The sequence below is a fragment of the Nomascus leucogenys genome, chromosome 1a, assembly GCF_006542625.1.
Source record: "Nomascus leucogenys isolate Asia chromosome 1a, Asia_NLE_v1, whole genome shotgun sequence".
NCBI lineage: Eukaryota > Metazoa > Chordata > Mammalia > Primates > Hylobatidae > Nomascus > Nomascus leucogenys.
This window is the reverse complement of record NC_044381.1, coordinates 35,317,415-35,336,511: the sequence shown is the minus strand read 5'-3', so window position 1 is coordinate 35,336,511 and position 19,097 is coordinate 35,317,415. Positions and strand designations below refer to the sequence as shown.

General features: G+C 41.1%; 1 protein-coding gene across 1 annotated transcript; it reads right to left on the bottom strand.

Annotated features, from left to right (window-relative positions):
• Positions 1–13,450: 13,450 nt before the first annotated feature.
• ALG2 (ALG2 alpha-1,3/1,6-mannosyltransferase) lies at positions 13,451–19,018 on the bottom strand. Its single transcript, XM_003260553.3, has 2 exons — positions 18,565–19,018; positions 13,451–15,854 (listed from the first exon to the last, which is right to left on the bottom strand). The coding sequence occupies exons 1-2, from the start codon at positions 18,910–18,912 to the stop codon at positions 14,952–14,954; spliced, it is 1,251 nt and encodes a 416-aa protein (XP_003260601.1). The 5' UTR covers positions 18,913–19,018; the 3' UTR covers positions 13,451–14,951.
• Positions 19,019–19,097: the final 79 nt, after the last annotated feature.

Genomic DNA, 19,097 nt, shown 5'->3' with positions numbered 1-19,097 from the left:
GTGTGTATAGATATATACACACACATACAGTGTACACATATACAGGTGTGTATATATATATGTGTGTGTATATATATATGTGTGTGTGTATATATGTGTGTGTGTATATATGTGTGTGTATGTTAAACACACACACAGGTTTAATAAAAGCAACCTCAGTAATCTTTAATAAGATATTAAAAGCCAATACTATGAGATAAAAGAAAAAACACTAAATCTAAGATTTCTCTCTCTATTAGACAAACCAAAAAATATTCAAAATTAAAATATGGGTAAAATATAATTATTTAATGTGAACAAAGAGAAAGTCAGGTCTGAGGGTATTAGTATCGAACAATGCAGAATTATGTAAGTCAAAGAGTATTAAACTGCTAATTTCATTTCTTTATCTTCAGTGCTATGCACAGGATAGGTCCTAAATATATATGAGTAAGATTTATTGTGGAAGTGGAAGCAACGAGTGAAAGGTGTGTGAGAAGGCATGATTTGCCTGCAAGGACCTCTCGAGGGTAAGTTTTAAAAAAAATTTATTGACACACAGTATTTGTACATATTGACAGTGTAACATGACATTTTGTTGCATGCATACAATGTGTAATGATCAAGTCAGGGTATTTGGGGTATTCACCATCTTGAGTATTTATCATTTCTTGGTGTTGGGAACATTTCAGGTTCTCTTCTAGCTATTTCGAAATATACAATACATCGTTGTTAACTATAATCACCCTACTCTGCTATTGAACATTAGAACTTATTTCTTCAATCTAACTGTATATTTGTATCCATTAACCAACCTCTCTTCATCCCTCCGACCCCCTCCCAGCCTCTGGTAACTATTTTTCTACTCTATCTCCATGAGATCAATTTTGTTTTGTTTTGTTTTGTTTTGTTTTTTTGAGACTGAGTCTTGCTCTGTTGCCCAGGCTGGAGTGCAATGGCAGGATATCAGCTCACTGCAACCTCCGCCTCCCGGGTTCAAGCGATTCTCTTGCCTCAGCCTCCTGAGTAGCTGGGATTACAGGCACCCGCCACCACGCCCAGCTAATTTTTTTGTATTTTTAGTACAGACGGGGTTTCATTATGTTGGCCAGGCTGGTCTCAAACTCGTGACTTCAGGTGATCCACCCACCTCGACCACCCAAAGTGCTGTGATTACAGGCGTGAGCCACCCCACCCAGCCGAGATCAATTTTTTTAGTGCCCCCATATAAGTGAGAATGTATTTGTCTGTCTATGCCTGGCTTATTTCCCCTAACATAATGACTTCCAGTTCCATCCATGTTGCTGCAAATGACAGGACTTCATGCTTTTTTATGGCTGAATAGTATGCCATTTTGAATATATACACCACGTTTTCTTCATCCATTCATCTGTTAATGGACACTTTTCAAAGACTTCATATCTTTGCTATTATGGATAGTTCTGCAATAAACAAGGGGGTGCATGTATTCCTTTGATATACTGAGTTCCTTTCCCTTATTTATTTATTTATTTATTTATTTATTTATTTATTTATCTTTTTGGGGACAGAATCTTGATCTGTTGCCCAGGCTGGAATGCAGTTCAGCCATCTTGGCTCACTGCAACCTCCACCTCCTGGGTTCAAGTGATTCTCCTGTCTCAGCCTCCAGAGTAGCTGGGACTACAGGCGCATGCCACCAAGCCCAGCTAATTTTTTTATTTTTAGTTGAGACGGGGTTTCACCATGTTGGTCAGGCTGGTCTTGAACTCCTGACCTCAGGTGATCCACCTGCCTCAGCCTTGCAAAGTGCTGGGATTACAGGCATGAGCCACTAAGCCTGGCCCAGATTTCCTTTCCTTTGGATAAACAGCCAGTAGTGGGATTGCTGGATTGTATGGTATCTCTATTTTTACTTTTATTATTATTTTAAAAAATCTCCATACTGTTTTCCATAATATTTGTACTAATTTATATTCCCACCAACAGTGTATGAGTTCCCTTACTCTGCATCCTCGCCAACATCTACTTTTTTTTCTTTCTTTCTTTTTCTTTTTTCTTTCTTTTTTTTTTTTTTTTGGAGAAAGAGTCTTGCTCTTGTTGCCCCGGCTGGAGTGCAATGGTAGGATCTCAGCTCACTGCAACCTCCGCCTCCCTGGTTCAAGTGATTCTCCTGCTTCAGCCTACCGAGTAGCTGGGGTATTACAGACGCCTGCCACCATGCCTGGATAATTTTTGTATTTTTGGTAGAGATGGGGTTTTGCCATGTTGGCCAGGCTGGTCTCGAACTCTGACCTTGTGATCCACCCACCTCGGCCTCCCAAAGTGCTGGGATTACAGGTGTGAGCCACCACACCTGGCCTATTTGTTTTTTCTTTTTGTCTTTTTAGTAAGCGTCATTCTAACTGAGATAAGATGTTTAAGTGCTCAACATCACTAATGAGCTATGAGTAGTGACGTTGAGCACATTTTTATATACCTGTTGGCTATTTGTATGTCTTCTTTGGGGAAATGTCGGATTTTTTTTTTTTTTTTTTTTTTTTTTTTTTTTTTTTTTTTTACTGTTGACTTGTTTGAGTTCCTTGTATATTCTGGATATTAGTCCCTTGTCAGATGGGTAGTTTCCAAATATGTTCTCCTATTTTAACAGGTTGTCTCTTCATTCTGTTGTTTTCGTTGCTGTGCAGAAGCTTTTTAGTTTAATATAGTCCCATTTGTCTGTTTTGTTGTTGTTGTCGTTGTTGCCTACTCTTTTGATATCTTAGCTATAAAATCTTTGCCTAGACCAATGTCCTCAAGTGTTTCCCCTATGTTTTCTTCCAGTAGTTTCACAGTTTCAAGTTTTAGATTTAAGTCTTTAATCAATTTTCAGTGGATTTTGTATATGGTGAGACGCAGGAGTCTAGTTTCATCCTTCTGAATAGGAATATCAAGTTTTCACAGCACGATTTACTGAAGAGGGCGTCCTTTCCCCAATGTATGTTCTTCGTGCCTTTGTCAAAAATCAATTGGCTGTAAGTAGGTGGATTTATTTCTTGGTTCTCTATTCTGTTCCACTAATCTATATGTCTGTTTTTAATACCAATACTTGGCTGTTTGCGTTACTATAGCCCTGTAATGTATTGCATTGGGGATTGCACTGTAAGGAACTGCATTATATGTGTTGATTGCTTTGGGTAGTGTGGTCATTTTAGCAATATTAATTCTTCCAATCTATGAGCATGGAACATCTTTCCATTTGTTTGTGTCCTCTTCAATTTATTTTATCAGTGTTTTGCTGGATACATTTATTCTTAGGTATTTTATATATTTTTGGTAGCTATTGTAAATGGGATTGGATTCTTGATTTCTTTTTCTGCCAGTTCACTATGGGTGTATAGAAAAACGACTGATTTTGTATGTTGATTTTATATCCTGCAAATTTGCTGATTTTGTTTATCAAATCTGAGGGTTTTTTGTTTTTTTTTGGTGGAGTCTAGGTTTTTCTACATATAAGATCACATCATCTGCAAAGAAAAACAGACCAGGCACAGTGGCTCACATCTGTAATCTCAGCACTTTGGGAGGCTGAGGAGGGAGGACTGCTTGGGTCCAGGAGTTCGAGACCAGCCTGGGCAACATTGGGAGACCCCATCTCTACAAATTTTTTTTAAATTAAAAAAAACAAAGAGGGATAATTTGACTACCTCTTTTCCAATTTGGATTTTTTTTATTTCTCTTGCCTAGATTGCTCTCATTAGGACTTCCACTACTATGTTGAATAGAAGTGGTGAAAATGAGCATCATTGTCTTGATCCAGTTCTTAGAGGAAAGGCTTTTAGCTTTTCCTCATTCGGTATGATGATGTCAGCTCTGAGTTTGTCATATATGGGCTTTATTATATTGAGGTATGTTCCTTCTGCACCTAGTTTGTTTTTTTTTCATGAGGGCTGATGAATTTTATTAAACGCTTTTTCCACAACTATTGAGATGATCTTATGGCTTTTGTCCTTCATTCTGTTTATGTCAGGGGTCCCCAGACCCTGGGCCACAGACAGGTACCCTCCTGGAACAGCAGGAGATGAGTCAGTGAGTGAGCATTACCACCTGAGCTCCACCTCCTGTCAGATCAGGCAGCATTAGATTCTCACAGGAGTCAGAACCCCATTGTGAACTGCGCATGTGTGGGATCTAGGTTGTGCGCTCCTTATGAGAATCTAATGCCTGCTGATCTGAGGTGGAACAGTTTCATCCCGAAACTACCCCCGCCCCCCACATACGACCCATACAAAAAACGTCTTCCACGAAACCAGTCCCTGATGCCAAAAAGGTTGGGACCGCTGGTTTACATGATATATGATGTTTACTGATTTGCATATATTAAACCATTCTTGTATCCCCGTGATAAATTCCACTTGATCATGGTGGATTATCTTTTTGAAGTGCTTCTGAATATAGTTTACTAGTATTTTGTAAATGTACAAACTATTATGTGTCTATTTTCATGAACACTGGCATCATAGAATGAGTTAGGGAGAATGACCTCCTCTTCAGTTTTTTGGAATACCTTCAGGGGAATTGATGTTAGTTCTTCTTTATAAGTTTGGTAGAATCCAACAGTGAAGCCACTTGGTCCTGGGCCTTTCTTTGTTGGAAGACTTTTTATTACTGATTCAATCCTGTTATTTGGTCTGTTCAGGGTTTTTCTTTCTTCCTGATGCAATCTTGATAGGTTTACGTGTCTAGGAATTTATCCATTTCCTCTAGGTTTTCCAGTTTGTCAGTGTATAGCTGTTCATAATAGTCTCTAATGTTCTTTTTTATTTCTTTGTTATCAGCTGTAATGTCTCCTTTTTCATTTCTGATTTTGTCTATTTGGCTCCTCTCTTTTTTTTTTTCTTGGTTAGTCTAGCTAGTGGCTTATCAATTTTATCTTTTCAAAAACACTCAACTTTTCATTAATCCTTTGTATTGTATTTTTGGTCTCTATTTCATTTAATTTTGTTCTGATATCTATTATTTCGTCTGCTAATTTTGGGTTTGGTTTATTCTTGTTTTTCTAGTTTTTTGAGGTGAATTATTAGATCATTTATCTGAAATCTACTTTTTTGATGTAGGTATTTATTGCTATAAACTTCCCTCTTAGTACTACTTTTGCTGTATCCCATAGGGTTTGGTATGTTGTGTTTTCATTTTCATTTGTTTCCAGAATTTTAAAAAATTTCCTTCTTAAGTTTTTCATTGACCCAGTGAGTGTTCAGAAGCATGTTGTTTAATTTCCATTATTTGTACAGTTTTCAAAGTACCTCGTATAATTGATTTCTAGTTTTATTCCATTGTGGTCTGAGAAGAACTTGATATAATTTCAATTTGTAGAAATTTGTTGAGACTTGTTTTGCCTAATATATTATATATCCTGGAAAATGTTCTGTGTGCTGATGAGAATAATGTGTATTGTGCAGCTGCTGGAGAAAATGTTCTGTAAATGAGTGTTAGGTCCATTTTGTCTAAATCACAGTTTAAATACATTATTTCTTTGTTAATTTTCCATTTATATGATCTGTCTAATGCTGAGAGTGGGGTGTTTAAGTCCCTCACTATTATTTCATTGGCATCTATCTCTCCCTTTAGATTGAATGAATTTGCTGAATGTACCTGGGTGCTCCAGTGTTGAGTGCATGTACATTTAGAATTGTTGTATCCTCTTGCTTAATTGATCCTTTTATCATTACGTAATACACTCTTTGTCTCTTTTTCCTGTTTTGACTTTTTTTTCCTAAGCCCTTTAATATTCACTTAAATAGTTGAGGCACAAACAATAATAAAACTACATTTTTTATGTTACAAGAAGATTTTGTATGATATCTACATGATACACCAATTTTCTCATAATCTCTTTGGCAATAACATTTCAGTAACACTCTAGTCCACAGGCTGATTCAACAGGGTCAGAAAGGCAAGCAGGAATATATTAAAAATAAACTTATTGAGGGGTAAGAGGAATCCAAACATTGACTGACTGATTATTATGCTCACTACTAGGTTTTACATAGTTAACATAAATTAAATGAGAATGTAAGTTCTAGTTATCTGTTAATAGAACAGCATTGCTACGGCTAGGTCATTCTAAACTTTAAATGTTCGTTCACTTTAAGGACAAATTGTGGAACCAAACAATATGTCTTTGCCTCAAAATGCATGTCAATGTACACTAATATATATTTTCCATTTCCAAAGTTTTTTTTTACAAGTGTGCAACATTAGCACATGAAAACATTCAAACTCTTGGCCGGGTGCAGTGGCTCACGCCTGTAATCCCAGCACTTTGGGAGGCCGAGGCGGGCAGATCACGAGGTCAGGAGATCACAACCATCCTGGCTAACACGGTGAAACCCCGTCTCTACTAAAAAAAAAAAAAAAAAAAAAAAAAATTAGCCAGGTGTGGTGGCGGGCACCTGTAGTCCCAGCTACTCGGGAGGCTGAGGCAGGAGAATGGCGTGAACCCAGGAGGTGGAGCTTGCAGTGAGCCAAGATTGTGCCACTGCAAAAAAAAAAAAAAAAAAAAAAAAAAAAAAGAAAAAAACATTCAAGCTCTTATTACTTCACTTGAACCTGGGTTTACATCCTCACCTGCCGAGCACTATTTGGCCAGCATCACCACAACTATCTGGATATATCACCCTGTTTTTGACTTGAAATCTATTTTATATGATACAAATACAGCTACTTATGCTTGTTGTACTTTCCATTAGAAAGGAATATCTTTTTCCATCCCTTTACTTTTAGTCTGTATGTCTTTTACAGGTGAAGTGAATTTCTTACAGGCAGCATATAGTTGGGTCATTAAAGGAAAAATCCGTTCTGTCAGTTTTTTCCACTCTTAAGTGAAAAATCTAATCTGTTTACATTCAAGAGTGTTATTGATATGTGAGGACTTACTCCTGTCATTTTGTTAACTGTTTTCTTGTTGTTCTATATAATTTTTGTTTCTTTCTTTCTTTCTTTCTTGTTTATCATTGCAGTTTGGTGATTTTCCATAGTGATAACATTTGAGTCCCTTCTCTTCCTTGTTTGTTTGCTTTACCAGTGAGTTTGATAGATTTGTGTGTTTTCATGGTAGTAGATATCATCCTTTTGCTTCCAGGTGTAGAACTCCCTTAGGCACTTCTTGTAGGGCTGGTCTAGTTTTTGCTTGTCTGGGAAAGACTGTTTCTCCTTCATTTATGAAGGATAGCTTCACTGGGTAGAGTAGTCTTGGCTGCCAGTTTTTTTTTTCTTTCTTTTAGCACTTTGAATGTATCATCCCATTTTTTCCTGGCCTGTAGGGTTTCTGTTGAGAAATTGGCTGTCTGATGGGGGTTCCTTTATATGTGACTTTTCTCTGGCTGTTTTTAGAATTCTCTCTGTCATTGACTTTTGACAGCTTGACTAGAATGTGCTGTGGAGAAAACTTGTGGAGTTACATCTATTTGAGGATCTCTGAGCTTCCTGTATCCTGTATCTGGATGTACACTTGGTACACTTGGGAACTTTTCAACTATTATTTCATTAAATAGGTTTTCTATAACTTTGGTCTTCTCTTCATCTTCTGGAACACCCACAGTTCAGATATTTGCTCACTTTTTTCTTCTTTTTTTATACTTCTCCTTTTCTGTTGCTTTTCTCTCTCCCCTTCCCCTTTCTTTCTCTCTCTCTTTTTTTTTTCTAGCTTGTTTCAAAAGACCTGTCTTCAAGTTCTGAAATTCTTTCTTCTGCTTAATCTAATCTGCTGTTGAAGCTCTCAAGTGTATTCTTTTAAGTTTCATTCCTTAAATTCTTTAGTTCCTGGATTTCTGTTTGGTTCCTTTTTTAAGATATCTATATCTCTGGTGAATTTCTTATTCATATCCTGAATTTTTGAAATTTCATTGTATTGTTAATCTCTGTGTTATCAGTTGTAATGTCTCCTTTTTCATTTCTGATTTTGTCTATTTGGCTCTTCTCTCTTTTTACAATTAAGTAATTGTTAATGTGTTCTCTTGTATCTCACTGAGCTTCATTCATATTATTATTTTGAATTCTTTTTTCAGCATTTTATAAATTTGTTTTTCATTGGAATCTATTACTGGAAAACTATTGGTTTTTTTTTGGAGGTGTCATACTTCCTTGCTTTTTCTTGTTTCTTGTGTCCTTACATTGACATCTGTGCATCTGTTTTAACAGTCACTTCTTCCATTTTTTTTGGATTGGTTTTGATAGGGAGAGACTCTTTCCTAAAGATGTATCTATGGTGTTGGGTAGAGCACTTTAGCTTTGCTTCTGGGTGCATGCAGTAGTGTAGTCTCCATATGATTTCTTCTAGTGTAAAAAGCATTGGTGGTGTCTGTGATTTCCTCAGTGACTTAGGCTGTAGTTGTTAGTGGAGGCTGTGGTGAGGTTTTACTGCGGATGGGGATGCCAGGTCATCAGTCCTTATGCCCCAGTTGTGGCAGTGGCGAGCCAAGTGTGTCTTTCCTTGGGCCTCCAGAAGATGTATGTGAACACCAGCATTAGGGGGTCCAAACATGCCGATTCTTGGACCTCCAGGAGGCCCTTGCTATAGCGCTGGCAGTGGCAGTGGTAGGCTGGGTGTGTGGCTGAGTCTGTCATCCCCTGGATAATGTGTGTGGCATAGGCAATGGCAGTAGCGGTGGTGGCACAACACTTGGACTCTGAAATAGCATATGTTGGTGTTAGTGGTGGCTGCAACAGGCTTGGGAGGTGGTGCATGTGGCGGTGGGAGAGCCACTGGTGTAGTAGGGGCAGGCTGGGTAGACCCATCCATAGGCCCCTGGGAGGAGTGCACAGATGCCAGTGGTGGTGAATGAGGCAGGGCAATCCCCATACCCCCAGGTAGTGTGCTTGAGCATGGCAGGTGGGGGTTGTACCAGGCCAGGCAGGCCCGTCTTCAGGCCTCCTGGTGGTGTCCTCAGGTGCTGGCTGTGTTGGGCAGGGCAGGGTGCTCCCCAGACCCCTGGTGGAATGTTCTGGTGGCTGCAGCAGCAGCAGCAGCAATGGTTGGGGGAGCCTGTCCTTAGGGCACATGCAACTATGTAGCAGTGGCCCTGCTGTTGAGAGGTGGAGTCACTGCCAGTGGCATATGCTTTGGTTTCCCAGTGGCAGCAGCAGTGGCTGCAGCAGTGGCTGCAGTGGACAGTGGCAGAGCCTGTCCTCAGGGCATGTGCACAGCAGCTCCTCTGCTGGGGGGAGCTGAGTTGCTGCTTGTGGTAGCTGTCCCAGGTAGGCAGTTATCAGGCCCTAAGGAACATGCATTTTTGATTCCCTTTGTCCCAGGGGTAGCTTCCCTGGTCCATTGCACCACTGATTCCCCAGGGTGTAGGACACTATGTGTGTTAGAATGCTGGGAACCCTGGTGTTCTGCTGGGTCCAATTGGTATTGTGCTCCTGTAGACCTCTGGGTGTACGTGGGGGTATATCAGTGGGGCTCCAGGTATGTGGAGATGCAGGGGCAATTGTGCCCCAGGGTAGGATGCAGTCTGGTGTGGACTGGGCTTGCAAAATGGTGCCATGCTGTAGCTGCTTAGGACTCAGGGAGTGCATGGGCCCCAGCATGAGTTCTCCTCCTTGAGCAATGCTGTTGCGTGGTCTCTAGGCAGCTCCCTATGTTAGGTCTCTGGGCCCATAAAGATCCAGGGGCTGTCCCATGGCTAGGGTTGCAAGTCTGTGGTGGGAATGTGGACCACTGGGGATCTCTCCCTTTCCCCACACTAGCCTCTCTGAGCACCTAGCCAATCCTGGCTGAGCCAGTTGCCTAATTTCCCTCTTCTTCCATGCCTCAACTGTTTCCTGTCACTTCTCTGTTGAATTCTAGTGTTCTCTTGGATGCTCTATTCAAATGCCTCTAGTCAGCCATTTTGAAGCCTTCCCCTAGGTCTCTTTTTCCCAGGCTTATGTCCCTAAGCTGCCTTAGCTGACCAAGTTTCTATTAAATAATAATTATTTTATCTTGGATGACTAGGACTCATCCAGATGGTCTCACCCCTTCAAAATAATTGCAAACAAGATTAAAGCAGCATTTAAGAACTATTCTAGTTGGCTTTTGCCTTTCTCTGATGTATACTCTTGGGACTCATACCACCAACTAGGTATAAGTTTTTAAGGGATCTCTTACTTTATCTGCCCAACTCACTTTCTTCTGGGAACAGCTTCCAATTTCTTCCTCAATATACCCTCTGTTCCCTTCTCCCAGCTATATGATTCCTGCTGCTGTATGATCCTAGATCTTGGCCACAATTGATGGGTTCAACATTAGATTGCTGAGCTGAATCTGGCAACCCATAGTACCTTGCCTCTGAACCTTGCTTCACTAATTTAAAGGCAGCTGAACCAGGAAAGGTCCATCTTAATCCTTCTCTGTTATTTTTTCAAACTCTGCAAGAGAGCCAGTTCCTCTTTGGTGGTAGTATTAAGGTGGAGGGCTTGGCTTCACTGGTAGCATGTTTCCTGCTACAAAAGAGAAGTTAGTCTATAATGAAAGACAATGAAGTATCATATAAAGAAATGGTGTTCTGGTGGCATTTGAATTCCTGGTTTCATTTGAACATCTAGCCTAGCTACATCCCTGTACTTCTCTTGATTCAATTGTGTAACTTTCCTTGAATTACACAGTCTATCCCCAGTAGCTTCCTAAAAATCTTCGCTTTCTGCCTAAGCTAGGGTTGGGTTAAAAATTTTAAATATTTGCCCATATAACCTAACGTATGATAGTGTATTACTCTATTGAATTGAAGTGTTGTTAGGTTTCCAGGTTCTATAACGCAAAGGAAGCATATAATTTGGCTGAAAGCAAGCTGGTTAACATGATAATTTGGTTTGAAAATAAACATCACCAGTGATTTTTTTTGATAATTGCTTTTTTTTTTTTTTGGTGTACCCTAAGCAGTTTTGCAATCTTTTCATGTCTTTTTTTCTTTAGATTTTTCTTCATTTTTGCTTTTCAAATTTGCCCTTTAAAACTTTAAATATTTGCTTTTAGAATTTAAAGTCAGTTGTTTTTCCTCTGGACTGCTTATAGTAGAAAAAAGCTGGAGTAATCTCAATATATAATAACAAGGATTATAAAGAACAAATTACATATCTCAAACAGGGCATTAGTTGGAAACACAAATGTCTACTATGTTGTAAACTTACTAGACATAAATGACCAACAGGATTATTTTATAGTTTATTGCTCAAATTTCTATTTTCTGAGGAAAAAATCTAACTTAGGAAATATCAGAAACCATAAACAAAAAATTTCTGGCCCAGTCACTCTCATTGTGATACCAACACCAAAACCCCAGTCCTCTTGGCATAAACAGAGCTGCTGGCTCCAGCAGCCCCTTGGCTCAGGGGTCAGGATGGTAAAATTCTCCCTTCCCCTACCTCCCAAGAGGTGATGCTTTATCAAGGACAGTTTAGAAAGTGGGTCATTGGGAAGACTCCCCTCCCCTCAGCTGGCAGGCATGAGAGCACTGGTGTCTGGATGGTGGCACCTTCTCCGGCTACTGGGGACAGAGTTCGAGAGGGTTAAGGTTAGGAATGGAGTAAGGGGTTCAAAGGAAGTGATAGAATATAAGGGGTTTTTGATAAAAGTAGAAGTAGAGGAGGGCTGCAACTGTCCCTCTGTGTGAATTCAGACAGGTCCTTCCTCTTTCTGGGCTTGTTTTCCCATCTGTGCAATACCAAATTAGGTTAGGTGGCCTCTGGGGTCCCAGTCAGATTTGACTGGCTTTGATTCTGGGAGGTGGAAATGGAAAGGAAGGAGATCACAGGACAATTAGTGACCCTGGCAAAGATGGACAGAAAAGGGCTGATTGTTATGATTAAAGATGGAGTGAGCAGAGTGGGGCAGTGAAGTGCTCTGGTGCTTCATTTTTACTCTTTTTTTTGAGATAGAGTTTTGATCTTGTTGCCCAGGCTAGAGTGCAATGGCGTGAAGTCAGCTCACCGCAACCTCTGCCTCCCAGGTTCAAGCGATTCTCCTGCCTCAGCCTCCCAAGTAGCTGGTATTACAGGCATGCACTACCACATCCCACTAATTTTTTTGTATTTTTAGTAGAGACGGGGTTTCTCCATGTTGGTTGGGCTGGTCATGAAGCATTTGCAGAAGAGGCAACTGTAGTACAACTGAAAGAACTGTTAACCTCAAGTTGGACATACCTGGGTTTGAATTGTAGCTCTACTGCTTCCTAGCTGTAAGCCTCAGACTTTCAATCTCTAAAAATGCCTATAATAATTACCTGGAAGGATGCTGTGAAGAGCAAATGAGACAATCTCTAATGAGCTCTGCAAAAGCTCTGAAGGCTGTCCAAATAGGGGTTCAGTAGACATTTGTCATTGGATCAAAGAACTGCAATACTGCTCCCCCTTAGCTGAGTGGATCTCTTTATGGACATGATACTCCCTCTTCCATTGGCCCATCGTGTTTTTATGTGTGTGTGTGTGTGTGTGTGTATGAAGGACAAATGATATTTACGCATATCAAAGGGGAGGAGACTGAGAAATTCTGGTATGTGCGAAGTCCCGGATGGCTCAGGTAACTAAGGGCCAAATGCTGGCTCAGTTACTTTTCAATTGTGTGCCTTCAGGCATGTCTTTCACCTCTCTGAGCTTGTGTGTAAGATGGGGGATAATCATACTCACCTCAGAAGACTGATGGGAAGAGGCAAATGGACAGTAAATAGCAAAGTCTTTCTAAACCCAAAGACCTGTACAACTACAACTGCAGTGCTGCAGAGGGAGTTGTACTGAAAAAACATTACACAAAGAATTTGGTTAGGGTGAGGGCAGACTGAAGAATAGTAAAGTGGTTGGACTTTGCAATCAGAGGGCCTTAAGATTCTATCCATGCTTCAAGGCCGTGGGATGCAGGCAAGTTGCTTAACTACATTCATCTAAAAGGGAAGAACACCTACATCTCAGTGAACTGTTGGGGATTAAGCATCTGCTATGTGTGTATCTCCTTTCATGCCCTGCACAATTACCAGAATTACTATGGATAAGGCCCCAACAATTCACCTTCAATGTTTCATGCTTCTACTTTCCCTAACTTCAGCTTAGTTTGGAAGCTGTAAACACTTCTTAAGGGCAAAGTTCCATTCTAGGGTCCAGGAACCAGGAACTAATGGTCAGAAGCTGGAAGCTCATGGCAGGCAGGACTCTATCCCTCCCAGACCTGTGAAATCTTATTGTCACTCACGGGGGCTTAGCACAATGAAGTGAAGCTAAAATCAGGGTCCATGAACCCATGTAGTCCATTTGGAAGGATTTGCATAAAAATGGTCAAATATGCAAATGTTTAGTGCTGCTTAGTAAGGTAAGCACCATGTTATAGGTCACAATGTGGCCAAGTCTATCTGTGCTAAACTCCATGGTAAGAGCCACCAGGCTTCCTGGAAAGGCTGCATTTCTCAGAAACACATGAACCAAATCATACCTTCTGTACTACATGGTAAGCTTTCACGATGCCAAATAAAATGGAATGCAACAGAACTTTTAATCCCATAAAAGACTCAATATATTTGGCACCCTCATTTTACAGTACTCCTTTCTGGTACAGAATCATTTTGCCAAAATACTCCTGTGATACAGATGCACATGATAAACTGTAAAATGGAATTTCACCCATTGAAGAGCCCCAAAAGAACAATATGGTAGTGTAGCATGAACTAACATACAACTTCTAATTTTCAATATCCCCAAATTGCAAAATACTAATAGCTAATATATATACTACATGCCAAGTATTAAGTACTTTGTAATATTATCATAATCTGTTATAACCGCACTATGAGGAAAGTAGAATAGTACAATTATCTCACTTTGCAGATGAAGAAGCTGAGGTATAGAGATCAATTTACTCAAAATCATATGGGCTGTTAGGCTCTCAAGTCTAGCTCTTAAGAGTTGATAAATGTGGAGCCTTTGGCTAGTAAGCTTTGCTGCTTTTGGAAATGAATTTAGCCTTAGGAGTATGTTGAAAACTACTGTTTATGATTTGCTGTTAGACCACCAGGTAAACAGTGAACTATAAGTCAGTGTCATGAAAAGATCAGTGTCATGAAAAGGCTAGAGTATATGGAGGGGGAAGATCACTTCTGGCTTGGGAGGTGGCCAGAGGGTCAAAGAAAGCTTTGCAGCAGTGGCATTTGAGCCAGGCCTTGGAAGATACAAAAATCTTTGTGTCCTATACTTAGTAGGAGCTTGGTCAAGACAACACAAATATTAACAAAACTAGTGGCCTAGATGACATTAAGAAATACACCCTAAACAAGATGCACAACACATGTGTGACAATATTCTTGCTTCATTTCAATATCCACTTTACCCTAGTGTTCTGATTTCCAGTTTGGTTGTCATATCCATGTTCATAATGCCAAAATAGATTATGGAGACCAAAATCTAATACTGTTTCTTTTTTATGATAAACACCTTTTATTATATCTCAGTGTGCAAAAATACAAATTATCTTAAAAAAATACACAGCACTCTCGCTATGGATCCAGGCAAAGACATGACGAACAAAAATTCCCTAACAGATGACAGTGAACACTTCAGTGGATTGAATCTAGGAACTACAATAGCCCTGTTCTCATTATACTATGAAGCCAAATTAATCAACTTTGATAATGATACACACTTAAACTATCAAAACCAATTAAGGCACAGTATCATTCAAAATTCATAGACAGAAGAGCAATAATCCCAAGAAAATATAATTAAAATACTCTGCTGAACATGGAATTATACCACATTTGTAACTTAACACTGGCAAAATTTGGAATGATTACAGCATAAAAGACATGGTTTTTCTGAAAAGTGGACAGGGAGGTGTGGTATATGGGAAAGTGGCTCACATTCAAGACTCAAGTTTATTTTTTAAAAGATCTCTTCTGCATTCGATTCTAGATTTCTTTTTTGCTTTCAAAACTGGGTCTACAATCCATAAAAATGACATTAATGAACACAGCATAAAGATCTTAAGAAGAATCTGATTATACCAGCAGTTTGGTAACATATCGGTAGAGCTGTTCTGTAAATGCTTCAGGAGAAAATTTTTCCTTCACTCTGGCTCTTCCAGCCAGGCCCATGGTGGCTTTTAAGGAAGGTTCACGGATGAACTTTTCTATCGCTTCTGAGAAGTGCACTGGGTCAGGCTCACACAGAAACCCTGTGACGCTGTGGTCAATGGACTCCAAGGGTCCACCTGAATTAACAGCAATGACTGGGCACTGCATGTACATGGCTTCCAGAGGGACAATGCCAAAGTGCTCATTGCTTGGTGTGTAAAGCACACATGTGCAGCTGTGGAGGAGGGAGATTTTCTGTTTGTCTGAGAAAGACCTCAAGAAGGTCACATACTGGCCAAGGTTGGACTGTTGGACCATTTTCTTCAATTCCTGATAATGTTCCACATTCTCCAGGACTCTCTCGTCATAACCACCTGCCACGATCAGATGAACCCGCTCCCAATCTTGGGATGTCAATCTTCCACGCAGCTGTACTAGGGCTTCCAGTGCCAAAGTCAGATTTTTCTTCCTTTCGTATCTGTTGATAGACAGCAGCAGGAATTTTTTCCCCTTGGGGACTAGGTCATCAAGCTTTTCAGGAACAACTGAGTCAAAGCTGGTGACATTTAGAGATGGATAGAGGACATCAGGGTCTATGTGAGACAGGGACTTGAATGTTTCCTTAAAAACAGCAGCTGTGAACTGGCTGTTGACTAAGATGCAGTCTGCCATGCCTGTGGTGTATTCCTCTATCCAGTCAATTGGGGCCCTGTATAGCCGTTTAAGAAAAGATTCTCTCTTGGTGAGAAGCAGATCTGGGAAGTGACAGTAAAACAGGATCTTCTTCCGCCGTCTAGCCAGCCTGAACACTGGGATACAGGCAGACACCTAGCCAAGGCAAAAATCAACAGCGGATAAAGTGGTCAACTCAACTTCAACCAAACCAAAAACACAGACACCCACCCTGTCTGGCTAGTCTGTGGGCTCCTCATGGGCAATGTTTGATTCTGTTTTATTCCCCAAGACTCTCACCCAGTACCATATGCCTGGTGTACAGAAGGCTAGAGACGTTTGCTAGATGTGTGCTAAACATTTAAAGCTTCAAGTCCAGTGGTTTCCTCTTGAATAGTGCTGTCTAATAGAAATCTAGTAATATTAAAAATGTTTTTAAGGGTGAAATTAATTTTAACATATTACTTACCCAAAACATTATCATTTCAAAATGTAGTCAATACTAAACAGTATTAATGAGATACTTTATATATACATATATTTCACATTACATCTTCAAAATCGGTTTGTATTTTAACTTTAGCACATCTCAGTTTAGACTAGCCACATTTCAAGTGCTCAACAGCCACATGTGGCTAGTGGCTACCATATTGAACAGTGCCGCTCTAGGATCTTTCTCCTTCTAAGGAACTGAATGAATGAACTATAGTAGTTTAGAGCACAAGCTCTAGATTCAAGACTGCCAGGGTTTGAATCTCAGCTCTACTAACTATGTGGCCACGATCAAGTAATTTATCCCACTCTGGGCCTTAGTTTCCTCTTTTGTAACATGGTGACAATTACAGTTCAAAAAACCCATATACTTTTTGTGATTATTAAATGCACTGATATATGCAAAACACATGGAGTTTAGCACACAGTATGTGCTCAATAAATATTAAAGCTAGTCATCATTTAGCATGAACTACATGCTGGCATTACTACAGACTTTCTTGTTGGGTAATCTTTACAAGTCATTTTAGTCTCAGCTAACTTAACACCTGAAGAAGGTAACTTTAGGGATAATGTGCAGTTTATTCAAAGCCACTTAATTAAAGCAGTAGATACAGAACTTGAATCCAAGATGCCTATTTCCGAGCCAATAATTTTTCCTGTACTCACTAAAGTCTCAGCTGCCTCATGCCTACTGACACATGCAGGATGTTTGGTAAATGTCCACGTTACTTAAAAAGAAAGCTTCCATGCAAGCAAGGATGATCAAAAGTAACTCAGGAGTCATAATTAAAGAAACACAAATACAAATGTGATGCCATCTGCACCTATCAGTTTGGCAAAGATTAAAACGGTTAATATCCAAGGCGGACAAAAGCATGGAGTAAGAGGCTCTATCATACATTGTGGGGGAGTAAAGTGACACAGCCTCCTTGGTAGACAAACTTGGCAGTAGCTATTGATATTTAAAATGAACAACTCTTAGACCCACCAACTTTAGGAATTTCCTCAAAGGACATATTTGCAGAAGTACAAAAATATAAAAAAAAAAGAAGTAAAAGGATGTTCATTACAACACTGATCTATTCACAAAAAACTAGTCACAACTTAGTGTCCTTTAAGGAGAATGTTTAATTACGACACACTTAAAAGTGGATTTTCTGGCCACTATGAACAATGAAGTGAATCTCTAATATTGATACATAAGAATGTCCTGGCTGGGCGCGATGGCTCATGCCTGTAATCCCAGCACTTTGGGAGGCCGAGGTGGGCGGATCGCTAGGTCAGGAGTTCGAGACCAGCCTCGCCAACATGGTGAAACCCCATCTCTACTAAAAATAGAAAAAAATTAGCCGGGCGTGGGGCGCGCGCCTGTAATCCCAGCTACTCCGGAGGCGGAGGTTGCAGTGAGCCGAGATCACGCCACTGCACTCCAGCCTGGGAGACAGAGCGAGACTCCGTCTCAAAATAAATAAATAAATAAATAAATTCTTGCTGAAAAAGAAGGAAGATGCCTAATAGTAGGTATGTCATAATACCACTTATGTACCAATAAGAAGATATAGATATACCTATGAAAAGACACAGGCTGGTGTCACCACAACTTCTGAAAAAATACAAGAGAAACTTAACGGTGGCTATCTTCAGGGAGTAGAATAGAACGAGGCTTTTAGGTTACATCCTTCTATACTACTGAATTTTTAGTCGAGTAAATGTTACTTTTTAAAGTCATCTTTTTTAGGATGGGAAAAATGCATGAAGGAAAGAGTCAAGAATAGCTATAGGGCAGATCCAGGTGGACATTATTTACCAAGGTAAAAAGCTTGAACTTTTCTCCAAAAACCAATGGCGAGTCATGTACAAGTTTTAATAGGGGCATGATATATTCAGCTTGGAGTTTTTAACACATGACACTGCTAAGGACGGTGTGGCCTGGCTCCGAACACAAGGACAGTGGGCTGCAAATGGCCTGAGAGTCAACAAAAATAACAGGTAAGAGGGAAGACAACACGCGAGTTACTCATTAGTAAAAGGTGACTGAAGTGGACTTCGAATACCAGCGTTTCTCAGAAAGAGCCCCAAAGACTATCTGCATCCGAATCACCCTATGACCCAGTTAAAATGCAGATTTCTGGGCCCCACCTCAGGGTTCCTGGATGAAAACTTCCTGGAGGATGGAACCCTAGCAATCTGCAACTTTAAATGGGCCCACACTAAAGTTAGAGAACCACAGGCTCGCTCACAGCCCTGACTTTTCCAGGTCAGTTCCGATCTTTCCGAACCGCAGACAGGGAAGGTCGTCTCTCAGGTGTCATGCCCGCGGCCGTCCCCGGGGAGGTGTGCACTCGCGCAGCCGGCCCCGCGGCCGCCTCACCTGGTCGCACACGACCACGTCGAACTCCTCGTCGGCGAGGAACAGCACGTAGAGCGCCAGGAAGACCATCCGCACGTAGGCGCAGACGGCGGCGCCGCGGCCGCCCCAGCCCAGGCCTCGCGGCAGCCAGTCCCCGGCACAGCGCACCGGTAGCTCGCGGCTCTCGGCGAAACAGTGGCCCGGGTCGTAGTGCGCTGTCCAGATCTTCACGCTACACCCGCGCGCCTGCAGCGCCAGCGCCGCGTCCAACACCAGCCGCTCAGCGCCGCCCACGCCCAGGTCTGGGTGCAGGAACAGCACCGACGGCTTGGGAACCAGGTCCCGTTCCCGGCCCTGCTCCTCCGCCATAGCCCTGGAGCTACAACTGCACCCCGCACCCTGAGGCGTCTTCTGCGCAAGCGCCGTCCCCCTAGCTCGTAGCTGGCCACTGCGGGCCGACCCCGCCCTGCCGTACGTGCGTCAGTTAGGCCACATCAGCGCAAATCTGTGAGGGTCTAGTAACTGCCTGAGAAAATAGCTTGTCTGACCCCAGT

Excerpts from the sequence above, each read along its gene's own strand:
- ALG2 (XM_003260553.3), bottom strand. The coding sequence starts at position 18,912 with ATGGCGGAGGAGCAGGGCCGGGAACGGGACCTGGTTCCCAAGCCGTCG. Across the intron at positions 15,855-18,564 it reads ACGTGGTCGTGTGCGACCAG|GTGTCTGCCTGTATCCCAGT; the intron begins GTGAGGCGGCCG and ends TGCCTTGGCTAG.